This window comes from Ovis aries, chromosome 7 (genome assembly GCF_016772045.2).
Source record: "Ovis aries strain OAR_USU_Benz2616 breed Rambouillet chromosome 7, ARS-UI_Ramb_v3.0, whole genome shotgun sequence".
Taxonomy (NCBI): domain Eukaryota; kingdom Metazoa; phylum Chordata; class Mammalia; order Artiodactyla; family Bovidae; genus Ovis; species Ovis aries.
The window spans coordinates 73,558,225-73,570,905 of NC_056060.1; the positions used below are offsets into that span (position 1 = coordinate 73,558,225).

General features: G+C 41.3%; 1 protein-coding gene across 2 annotated transcripts in view; it reads left to right on the plus strand.

Moving 5' to 3' along the window:
* Nucleotides 1-318: 318 nt before the first annotated feature.
* RHOJ (ras homolog family member J) overlaps nucleotides 319-12,681 on the plus strand; it is a 96,354-nt gene continuing 83,991 nt past the window's right edge. For both annotated transcript variants that reach the window (XR_009601254.1, XM_004010708.5), the window contains exon 1: nucleotides 319-913. Coding sequence is in view for 1 of the 2 variants with exons in the window: in XM_004010708.5 (XP_004010757.2) it covers nucleotides 670-913 (244 nt within the window). In the remaining variant the exon portion in view is untranslated. The remainder of the gene's footprint in view (nucleotides 914-12,681) is intronic.

Below are 12,681 nucleotides of genomic sequence, written 5' to 3' on the forward strand. Positions count from 1 at the left end.
TGGTTCCCCATGTTTCTGTGGCAGACAGGACTCCGGGGTTTTCATCCTTTCGTCAGCCTCTTCCCAGCCAGCCAGAGGCAAACAGGCTCTCCAGCCCTGGATGAAACAGGAAGTCTGACAGCTTGAGTCTGCAGTGGGACCCCTAGTGTTTTCCCACTCCATGTCCTGGCAGCGTTCCCCAGAAGTACAAACACACACACACAGAGCTCCCATTGTTGCAGCCTTCTCCAGCCCACTGATCCTAATATGGAATGCAGCAGGAAACCCATGATTTCCTGACACTCGGCAAGCTGGAGGAAGCAAGGCAAAACTCCATTTAAAAAGCCCAGCTTTCCTCCATGTTAGATGTGAAGTGGAAAACGGGGAAGATTTAGCAAAATTCCACAGTGTCTTCCCTCTGGCTTGGAGAACAGGGGACCAAAGTGAAACCCTCTAGCTGCTGAAATTTCAGGACTCCCAGGAATGCCCTATAATTCGGTGAAGATGAGGATTTCTTAACTTGAACTGATGGGGGAAAGGGACAGATGCTTTTAATCACCCTCCCCAGTGTGCTACCTGTCCTGATCAGTATGGTAAGTGAAAGGGCATGTGCCAGCCACCTCGGACGAGCCTGCAGGGTCCCAGTTACCCAGAGTAAGACAGAGTGATCTCAAGCCTGCCACGGGCTTCATGGGCTTTGGAAGAAGTGGGAGAAGCAACAGCCACAGCACAGTCACAGCAGCTGCAGCCGCGAGCATGAACTGCCAGGAGGGAAATGACAGCAGCTGCGGCTGCGGTGGCCACGAGGAGAAAAAGATGCTCAAGTGTGTGGTGGTGGGGGACGGTGCCGTGGGCAAGACCTGCCTGCTGATGAGCTACGCCAACGACGCCTTCCCCGAGGAGTACGTGCCCACTGTGTTCGATCACTACGCAGGTAAGAAAAGTGGGAAACCCACCCCTGCGTCACAGGTGTGGGAGGTAACATCCCTGCTTCAGAGGGGCCTGGCTTATCTCCACTGCCAGTCCTGGGTGCAGGCCTGGCGCAAGCCAGGTAGCTGGGCGTCACAGCAACCAAGGTCTTTGTGGTTGTTAGAACAACCTGTATATCACTTTTACTGTAACCCTTTTCTCCACTTAAACCAAATGAATAATGCTGGAGAAATACGCAGCATTGCCGTCTAGACTTTGGGGCTAGAAATGTTACTTAATATTTGCCTGAAGATTCATCAACTTTCTTTAATGTGAACATTATAAAATGTACTGTAATTGCATCGCAGTTCTTTTTACCTTTTTATTTTGTATTGGGGTATAGCTGATTAACGATGTGGTGCGTCACAATTCTCTTTTACAAAAAAAAAAAAAACCCACTAGTTACACAACTGGTGAAAGAAGTGTTCTTGCCACTTCTCATATATTCACCCCATGCCATTTATAAATGAAATGCTGAAATTAGTAGTATTAGAACATTCATTTTTCCATAACAATTGGTGCTATCCTGATGTACTTTCATTTTCCTGTGGAAGTAGATTGAAGAAAAAGTATTCAAAGATTTTAAATATCTGTTAGGCAATCTGTATTTTGAATTAAAAGAGGTTTTTAATCAATATGTTTTAAAAGTAAAAATAAAGATTAATATAAAATTTCTTAATTATTTCAACATATGTCCCGAAAGTACAAAATATGGCATAAAATATTTTAAGGTCTGACAGTTAAGATACTGTAGTAACAGCTTAATTCTTTTGGTTATATTGAGTGTTCCAAAGTTTCTCATGTGATCGCTTATCTAATTTTTTCCACTTTGACTCTTATTTTTCTCTTAATCTCTAAAGTAAATCCGATTAAACTTCTTAAAAGCAAATTCACAAAATGTTTCAATTTACAATAGCCCAGATTTTACAACTTTTTGGAATATGATGAACTGCTTGATCACTATAAGATCAGCTTGAGTTACCAGATTTGAGATTTTGTGATAGGGAAATTTCTCTTCTTCACTTTGGCTTTGGGTCCAGAGCAGCAGAGGGGAAATAGCCCACAGGAAACCTGTTTGAGTGCTGGCTTTGCTGTGAGGCTATTTGAAATCCTTTCTATAGGAAGTAGCTTCTTTTCTAGAACTAAACAGTCACCTACGTCTCCTCCTCCTGCTAGATGTACCTGATTTATGACACTATTACATAGCAGTCAGGGAGAAAACCACAGTGAAAATAGCATCCACTCTCTAACAGGTTTTTCTATATTTGTAGAAATTAAGAGCAAATTTGAACACTAATTCCTTTAAGCTTTTCTGAAATTAATGGCTGTGCCCAGAGAAGGGTTTCCCTGGTGGCTCAGACGGTAAAGAATCTGCTTGCACTTGGGAGACTTGAATTTGATCCCTGGATTGGGAAAATCCCCTGGAGAAGGGAATGGCAACCCACTCTAGTATTCTTGCCTGGGAAATCCCATGGACAGACAAGCCTGGTGGGCTACAGTCCATAGGGTCACAAAGAGTCAGACATGACTGAGCAACTAAGCACACACACATACATGCCCAGAGAAGAACCTTTTAATGAGAACAGAAAGAAGAGAAGTACAGACAGACTTTCACCCTGAGGAGAGAAAAAAAAAAATCTAATTGTAAGATTAGGTCTGCAACTTAAGAAAATTAATAGGATCTTGACTGTAAACATCTTAGCAAAGGTTATTTATTCTACATTCTCTTTCTGCCAGGCTAGGGAACTGGCAGATTGTTGTTGTCATCCAGACACTAAGTCTTGTCCAGCTCTTTGTGACCTCTTGGACTGCAGCATGCCAGGCTTCCTTGTCCTTCACTATTTCCTGGAGTTTGCTCAGATTCACGTCCATTGAGTCAGTGATGCCATCCAACCATCTCATCCTCTGTCATCCCCTTCTCCTCCTGCCCTCAGTCTTTCCCAACACCAGGGTCTTTTCCAATGAGTTGGTTCTTGGCATCAGGTGGCCAGAGTATCAGAGCTTCACCTTCAGCATCAGTCCTTCCAATGAATAGCCAGGGTTCTTTCCTTTAGGATTGACTGATTTGATCTCCTTACAGTCCAAAGGACTACCTAATTTCAAAAACTGCTAACAAAAAAAAATAGAACCCACAAGGTTTCGAGTGATTTTAAAAATTGCTTATCCGTGGGATTTCTCTAGTGGTCCAGTGGTTAAGAATCTGCCTTGCAATGAATTGGACTCATTGGTTGGGGAGCTAAGATCCCGCATGCCATGGCCAACTAAGCCCATATGCCACAACCAGAGGGCCCACAAGCTGCACTGAAAGATCCCACATGCTGTAACTAAGAACCAACGCAGCAAAATTAAAATAAGTAAATAAATAATTTTTTAAATTACATATCCCATCTCCAACTTTAGGGCAAACCAATTACAACACAGTGTCAGAAAGAAAAAGGATAAAATTGTCTTTAGAGGTAAAATCAGCCTATAAAAAACATCAGAGAGGAAACAAAGGCTGGACCACCTCTAGATTTCACCAGGAACAAATTATTTTGTTTCAGTTGTATACATACTTGCTGTTATTTGAGCATTAAAGCATCTAGATTTTGGCTATTCCTTGTTTTAGCTCTCAAGATATCACAGCCACTATTACCAAAGCAATACTTTGCTCATAGTTCAGTTCAGTCCAGTCGCTCAGTCGTGTCCGACTCTTTGCAACCCCATGAACCACAGCACGCCAGGCCTCCCTGTCCGTCACCAACTCCCAGAGTTTATCCAAACTCATGTCCATTGAATTGGTGATGCCATCCAACCATCTCATCCTCTGTCATCCCCTTCTCCTCCTGCCCTCAATTTTTCCCAGCATCAGGGTCTTTTCCAATGAGTGAGCTCTTCACATTAGGTGGCCAAAATGTTAGAGTTTCAGCTTCAACATCAGTCCTTCCAAAGAACACCCAGGACAGATCTCCTTTAGGATGGACTGGTTGGGTCTCCTTGCAGTCGAATGGACTCTCAAGAGTCTTTTCCAACACCGTATTTCAAAAGCATCAGTTCTTCGGTGCTCAGCTTTCTTTATAGTCCAACGCTCACATCCATACATGACTATTGGAAAAACAATAGCCTTGACTAGAGGGACCTTTGTTGACAAAGCAATGTCTCTGCTTTTAAATATGCTATCTAGGTTGGTCATAACTTTTCTTCCAAGGAGTAAGCGTCTTTTAATTTCATGGCTGCAGTCACCATCTGCAGTGATTTTGGAGCCCCAAAAAATAAAGTCTGACACTGTTTCCACTGTTTCCCCATGTATTTCCCATGAAGTGATGGGACCAGATACCATGATCTTCATTTTCTGAATGTTGAGCTTTAAGCCAACTTTTTCACTCTCCTCTTTCACTTTCACCAAGAGGCTCTTTAGTTCTTCACTTTCTGCCATAAGGGTGGTGTCATCTGCTATCTGAGGTTATTGATATTTCTCCCAGCAATCTTGATTCCAGCTTGTGCTTCTTCCAGCCCAGCGTTTCTCATGATGTACTCTGCATATAAGTTAAATAACAGGGTGACAATATACAGCTTTGACATACTCCTTTTCCTGTTTGGAACCAGACTGTTGTTCCACGTCCAGTTTTAACTGTTGCTTCCTGACCTGCATACAGATTTCTCAAGAGGCAGGTCAGGTGGGTCTGATATTCCCATCTCTTTCAGAATTTTCCGCAGTTTATTGTGATCCACACAGTCAAAGGCTTTGGCATCATCAGTAAAGCAGAAATAGTTGTTTTTCTGGAACTCTCTTGCTTTTTCCATGATCCAGCAGATGTTGGCAATTTGATCTCTGGTTCCTCTGCCTTTTCTAAAAACAGCTTGAACATCTGGAAGTTCATGGTTCACGTATTGCTGAAGGCTGGTTTGGAGAATTTTGAGCATTACTTTACTAGCATGTGAGAAGAGTGCAATTGTGTGGTAGTTTGAGCATTCTTTGGCATTGCATTTCTGTGGAATGAAAACTGACCTTTTCCAGTCCTGTGACCACTGCTGAGTTTCCAAATTTGCTGACATATTGAGTGCAGCACTTTGACAGCATCATCTTTTAGGATTTGAAACAGCTCAACTGGAATTCCATCACCTCCACTAGCTTTGTTCGTAGTGATGCTTCCTAAGGCCCACTTGACTTAACATTCCAGGATGTCTGGCTCTAGGTGAGTGATCACACCATCATGATTATCTGGGTCGTGAAGATCTTCATATAGTTCTGTACAGTTCTTTTGCTCATAGTAGCCACTCCCAAACATTGTTACTTTTACATTTTGTACATTTTTTAAGTACACAGTATCTCACAAGCTTACACTTTGTACCTTTTTAAAGTACACAATATCTCACATCTTTAAGGGAAATAAAGATGTGAGCCATATACACCTTTGTATATGAAGCCCAATGAAGTGAACATTTTCATCAGTAGAGAGATCTTCTCCACCACAAAGACCCTAACTCTCTTTACCACCATCCTCTTCATGTATGAACTGATTGAACATAAACCCTGACACAGTCACATGAAAATCCACAGTCAGCTGTAGAAGACCTCATGATCTCTTCTCCATGTGGAGAAGTATTCAGTATCTAGTCCCTGGGTCCTTCTGGCTCATTCTGCAGTGACAACCTGCAACTAGTTTACTGAGTCTTTGGAAAACTGAAGTCAAGGAATTCAGAAAAATTCAAGTCAAAGATAGCCTATCCCTTAGAGATGTGAAAGGGCTTCCCTTCTGGTTCTATTGGTAAAGAAACTACCTGCAATGTGGGAGACTGGGTTTGATCCCTGGGTTGGGAAGATCCCCTGGAGAAGGGAAAGACTACCCACTCCAGTATGCTGGCCTGGAGAATTTCATGAGCTGCACAGATTTTTCCCTAATAACTACCTATCTTAGAAAGGTAAAGATATAATAGTATGGTCACATCTGCATACTGCTCAAAGTAGTGAGCTCTGAAGCCAGAGCAGGCCAATTCTAATATTGACTCTGCCATTACTGTGTGGCCTTAAGTAAGTTGCTCAACTTCTCTGTGCCTCAGTTGTCATGAATCTTTTTTTTTTTTTTTGTCATGAATCTTTTAAAGGGACAGTAGAGATACTAAGGTCATGAGAACAAAATAAATCAATACATGTAGTTCTTAGAACAATGTCTTACATATGGTAAGTATTAGGTACATAGCAGCTACTATGATTAAGCATAGGGATTAAGCATTGGTTAAGATAGCATCACCAATTCAATGGACATGAATCTGAGCAAACTCTGGGAGATAGTGAAGGATGGGGAAGCCTGGTATGCATGGGGTCAGTCCATGGAGTCACAAAGAGTCGGACGCAACCTAACAACTGAACAACAAAATCTTATATACACAATGAATAAACAAAGTCTTACTGCATGGCACAGGGAATTACATTCAATATCCTGTGAAAAACCATAATGGAAAAGAATATAAAAAATTATAGCTACATGTATAACTAAATCACTTTGCTATATAGTAGAAATCAACACAATGTTTTAAATCAACTGTACTTCAATAAGAAAAAAGAATAGGGTCTCTACACTTGAATACAGATATGAAAAGGAATTAAAGTATAATTAAAAGATAAAGGCTACAACCAGGAAGAATATCATTACAAGAGTGTCCTCCAAATGGAACAGGGTATGATTGAATGTGTATATTGTCCTTATAATATAGTCATCATGTTTACTGATAATTGATAAATATGTCTACATGGAGTAATTGTAGTTGGATATTCACTTGAGAGGAAATATTAGTTTTGCAAGAGTGATTGTAAAAAAATCAACAACCAACTAGAAAAGAAATGTTTTTAAGCTTTATGAATCTTGGTTTTTTTCCCTCCATCCTACCTACCAAAATCCAAAAGTACATCTGCCAAAAAAAGAATGTACATCTGCTCAATGTAGCTTTCCTTGTCTCCCCAAGGAAAATTCCTTGCTCCTTCCTCAACCCATGTCCAGAAATGTGTCAACGTTGCTAGAACACAACTTCCACAATTGAGAGCAATTTGCTTGTTTCCTTACTTCCCCACTGCCACTATACTATAAACTCCTGAAAGAAAGGGTCATGTCTTGTCAAAACCAGTGTTCTATTCTGTGTTATTGGGACTTTCTTGATGGTCCAGGAGTTATGAGTCCAAGCGCTCACTGCCAAGGACCTAGGTTCAAACCCTGGTCAGGGAACTTAGATCCCAAAAGCTGTAGTGTGGCCAAAAAGGAAAAAAAAACTCTCAGTCTTCATCTTACTTGGTCTCTTGGAGGCTTTTCTTATGGCTTATACTCTCCTTCTTGAAACACTCCCTTGGTTCCTGGGATATAATGTTCTCCTAGTTTTTATTCCCCTCAATGGCAATTCTCCATCTCCTCTGCTGCCTTCTCCATCTCTTCCCTATCACTATACATCAGCATATTTTAATATTCAGTCTCTCCATCGTCTTCTCTATCTGTGCCCAGGTTGACTGTATCTAGTCTCATGGACTTAAATACTGTTTATACACTGAAGAAGGAGATGGCAACCCACTCCAGTGTTCTTGCCTGGAGAATGCCGGGGACGGCGGAGCCTGGTGGGCTGCATAGTCCAGTCTGTGGGGTCGCATAGAGTAGGACACGACTGAAGCGACTTAGCAGCAGCATACACCGATAACTCCGAAATGTATATCTCTACCACACACACACAAAAAAATATACCCAACTCAGATTCATATATCCAACTGTTAATCTGGATATCTAATAGACATCTCAAACTTAACCTGTCCAAAGCAGAATTTTTGTTAATTCTCCCAATCTGCTCCCCTCTAGTGTTTCCAATAGAAGTATATGACCACTATTTTCCAACCAGTTGCTCAGAACAAAAACTTTGGTATTATCCCTAACTGCTTTCTCCCCTTGACAGTACCTTCGCTCCATGCAAACCACTAGTTATTACCCCTTCCTACTACAAATCAGGTCAATATTCAAAATACGTCTCAAGCCTGATCACTTCTCACCAGTCCCCTGCTTTCATTCCGGTCCACGCCACCATCATTCCTCATCCAAACTTCTATCATCACATCCCAGTTCCCTGCTTCCAGTCTGGCCCCCTCCAGTCAGAGGGACTACCCACAGCCCCAAATCCACTAGTCACCTCCCTTCACCCTAAGACTCCATCATTTATCACAGTCTCCAAGGCACTCCATGACTTGGGCCCTGTTATCTCCCCAACCTCCAGTTCTAACACTCTGCTCTGCAGTATTTTTGCTTGAGCCACACCAGCCATCTTGATGTTCTTCAGCCACACCAAACCTCATCTTCCCTTGAAGGTTATGCTTTTGCTCTTCCCCCAACCTGACCTTATTCCCTCCAGATCCCCCTCAGTGTCAACTGATCACATTGTTTAATGCATTCACACAAACACCAACACGCATGCCTACAGAGTCACTCTTTAACTTTTTATCCTGCTTCATCTTTCTTCATAAGATTTAACACTACTTGACATTATTCTTATATTTCTTTGCTTACTATTTTTATCCTGTATTGGAATGTAAACTCCATGAGGGCAAGGGCTTTGTCTTGTTCTCTGCTCTATCTCCATCTTCTAAAATAGAACTCAAAATCCAGTGTACTCTCAAAAGACAGTTACTGAATTAATGCATTAGAATGTCTTAATCATCTCATTCCTCCTGTGCTTAGATAAATTCCTGGTCCATTAAAACTTTGATGAATAAATGAACAAATTGTCAGTCCAATAGATGTCTCTTTAGGAAGGAAACTTATAAAATATTTATTAAATATATTATATTTGTTAACTATTTTGTTCACAGAATTATAATACAGCATTGAATTTTCTTGATCTAATGGGCCAATGTCATGTCTATTTGCTCAGTTGTGTCCAACTCTTTGCAACTACATGAACTGTAGCCTGCCACGCTTCTCTATCCATGGAATTCTCCAGGAAAGAATACTGGAATGGGTTTTCATTTCCTTCTCCAGCGGGTCTTCCCAACCTAAAGATCAAAACTGGGTCTACCACATTGCAGGCAGATTCTTTACCAACTGAGCCACCAGGGAAGCCCAATGTATTCAGTGTTTAATTTCACTTGGAAACAGACAGGATGTACTCAAATTCCTCCATTTACATTATATTTAAAAGTTTACATAAATTTTGAGTGGCCCACTCATTTACAGTTCTTTATAAAAGAGCATGTTCCAGAGTAACTCCAAGTTCAACTAAGAGCTAGGTCTAAAAACTGAAGGCAGTTAAAGGAAGATTAAAAAGTCCGCAGATGTGCCTAAGAAATATCTCTGGGCACTGTATCCTATTCCCAGTGATGACTCTAGGTGTCCTAACAACCTTTAGAGATTTCACAGCTTACCACAGAATAACCATATTTCTTCTCCCATCCTGGCTTCATCTTATCTTCAGCTTTGAGTTTTGTGGCAGACATCTCACGGATAAAGTAGTATCAATTAATGTTTCACACTGCATATGTCATAAGGATAACACTTCCATTTCTAGTTTAGTTAGATTGTATGTTGAGTTGGATCATGCTTATGGTTTGTCTGTTGATGTGTGTGGCATAAAAGAATCCCATTCAAGTTAAAGCCTCTGCCTGACATACCTCATTCACCATTTCATTTATCCTCTGTATGAGAATCAGTCATGTCTGTGGCTTTTTTGCCTATCACCCATCTCTCTAGGAAAACCACCTGTGTTTAAAAAATTTATGTTGTCACTATTTGCAAACCCGGCTGCCTATGCAGGAAATTAACACAATTTGTGGAAAAGGGAAAAACAGTTTGTTGCTCTATCAGCTGAATGAGATGTAAAAGGATGTTGTTTTCACAGAGAGCTAAAAGTCAATTCTAAACTTTTTCCACCTAATTAAATGATGATTGGTCCAAGGTAGACTCCATCATAACCCTAATGGCCAGAGCACTGGAAGGAAACTATGTCCAATCCAGAAGGAAAAAAATAATAAACAGTAAATAAAACAAAGCCCCAGGCCTATACAGTGTTATGACACAGATCTGCCCCTTCGGGAATATTTACTCAGGAGTTTCTCTTTTGTTCTTTCCAAAGATACCTGTGAGTCTCTGGAGAATGGATGAGATTCATTTTTTGTAAGCCAAAAAGAAAACCTAAAACACCTCTCATGGGACTATGAAATAAATCAGCAGGCTTTTAACCCTAGGCAAAAATATAAAAGAAGTGTGTGAAAGAGGAGACAAGAATGGGCCAGTCAAATCTCTCTGTTCAAAACTCCAACATGATGCTCAAAAGCCCAATATCTTATAGGTATTCCACTCTCCAATGTCTCTTCATGAGACAGCGTGATAGTGCAATGAGTGATGTTTTTCTGGACTCCTGGAGGCCACACCAAAGGTACAGTAGCAGGAATTGTACAGATAGTTCCTTCCACAGCCTACACTGTGATGCCTATGAGCACGAGCACATTCAGAGGCTCAGGGGTGGAAATTACACTCGGAAAGCCAAAGCATACTGCAGAGGAGTAAACTGTGAGCTTCACCTCTTAGGACTAAGGAGGAACAGAAGACGGAAAAAGAGAATTAAGTATCTGTGACCATAGCGACCCAAGAAAAGTCATGCTCCAGGGATTAGAAACTACATCTGCAGTTCATAACCCTCCTGCATTCCAGATTTAGCTGGCAATAAACCAAGGCCTGTGACCAATTCAGGCTTCAGTGGACGGACTCCCTGTGACCAAGACTTTTAGTTCCACACAGCCTGGCTCCTTTCACTGCCCAAGCTAGGAAACCCTTCATAAAGTTTACTACTGATAGCCCAGCAAAGTTGGGCTTCAGGTAATCAGTACTTCATTTCCAGGATGGCATTTTCAGAATCTGCCATCACTCCCTCTTGTGGTGGGGCAAAGAGAAAACTTGGCTCAGCAATGGCCCAGTACGTTCGATATCTTTGTTTTAGAATGCAGTTGGCCTATTCCACAAAGGTGGGCAAATCACGTGAGGCCTCTGAGGAAAGGACAGTTATGAAAACTCAACAGAAATCATCTCGCTCACCAATTCTGAGCACAAGATCACAAGGCTCTACAGAGGTCCTACCCTCTGTGTAGAGACACAGGTTCTAATAAGGCTGAAAATTTACTTTCCCACAAACAAAAATCAATGCCATCCCTTGGTTAGTTAGCAGAATCCAAACAGTTAATTTTCCGGGTATAACTCAGTCAAGACAAATTCCACCGAGAACTCAAAAGGGACCCACTGTGAATCACTGACTGGCCTGGCGTCATTCCTGAATACTCTGAAGTCCACCAACTTTTTGGATGTGCCTAATTCTCACCAGACAAAAGGACCTATTCATGTGTATTCATTCAGCGTTTTGTACTGGTTCACAATACAGCTTTTATTTATGATGTTCCTCATTCGCAGCCTCAGTTTGAATTTCATTATGGCCACGTGTAATCCTACAAGCAGTGTGGTACTATTTAATTACAAAACCCAAACGCTACTAGAATATGTACTAACAACAACAACAATAGCTACACACTTACAAAGTCCTTGCTATGAGCATATTTTGAGAGGTTTTCATACATCAATTCATTGCATCCTCATAATGATCCTATGAGGTATTAATTTTCCTAAATTTGACTGATGAGGAAACCAAGTCTCAAAGTTATTAACCAATTTGCTAAGGTTAAATAACTTGTAATGAAGTAAGCGGAGGCCATGAAACAGCAAATAAACAATGTAAGCAGTGTGTAGGTTTAGAGCTAATCACACTAATCAAAAACTCAGTTAGTTAGGATATGCTAACCTGTTCTAACAAATAGACCCAAACATGTAAGGGATTAACACCTTGCTAATTTATGGTCCTGAATAGGTATTCATGTCAGTTGGGCTACTTTCCTTCATTTAGTCATTTAGGGACCCAGGTTCTTTTCATTTTGTGATCCCACCATCCCTTAAGATCTCCCATCCAACCAGACTACTGAGAAAGAGCATGGTGGAGAGGCTTGCATGGGAAGTTTTGTGTGCCAGGCCTGGAAGTGACAAACCATTTCCAGTCAAACCCCAAAGCAAATAACTTAGTCATGAGGCCACATCTATGTCTAAGGGAAGCTGGGAAATAAAAACAAACCCACCTATGTGCCTAGAAGGGGGTAGAATGAATTTTAATGGAATCTAGCCATCTCTGTTTGCATCAAACTCTGTAGCCATCAAATATTCCTGTGCATTTTTTCCTACGTATAAAACAAAATTTTTCTCAAGAGGGATCACAGAGTCCAATATTTCAGTGAAGCAGGTTGAAATCTAGCATCTGCAAGTGATGCCTGGTCCTTTCCATTTGATGGAGACACGGTTCCTGTGGTCAGGAGAAGACTCATTATCTCCCCCATATATACAGTCACCTCTCAGCCAATGATAGAAAAGATGAGATAACCAAAATACCCAAAACCCCTTTCAGGAAAGAAAAGAATAGGAGAGATATAGCAATAACAGAATCCAGATAGCAAATGTTGGGAAGACTCCCTGACCTAGCAGTGGGAGACGTTTCTTGAACTGACCCTTATGTTGTTCTCCAGGAGGGATTTCTTTGTCCATTATTCTGAACTTCCCCTAGCTTGGGTCTCTGGGGAGTTCCTCTTCCTCTTTCATTATCCTTCATGACACACATCTGAATTGGGCCTCAGGGACTCTGTCTTTCTTAAGAGTCACACAACTTTCACAGCCTGCCTCTTGCTTGTGCAATTTCATGCCT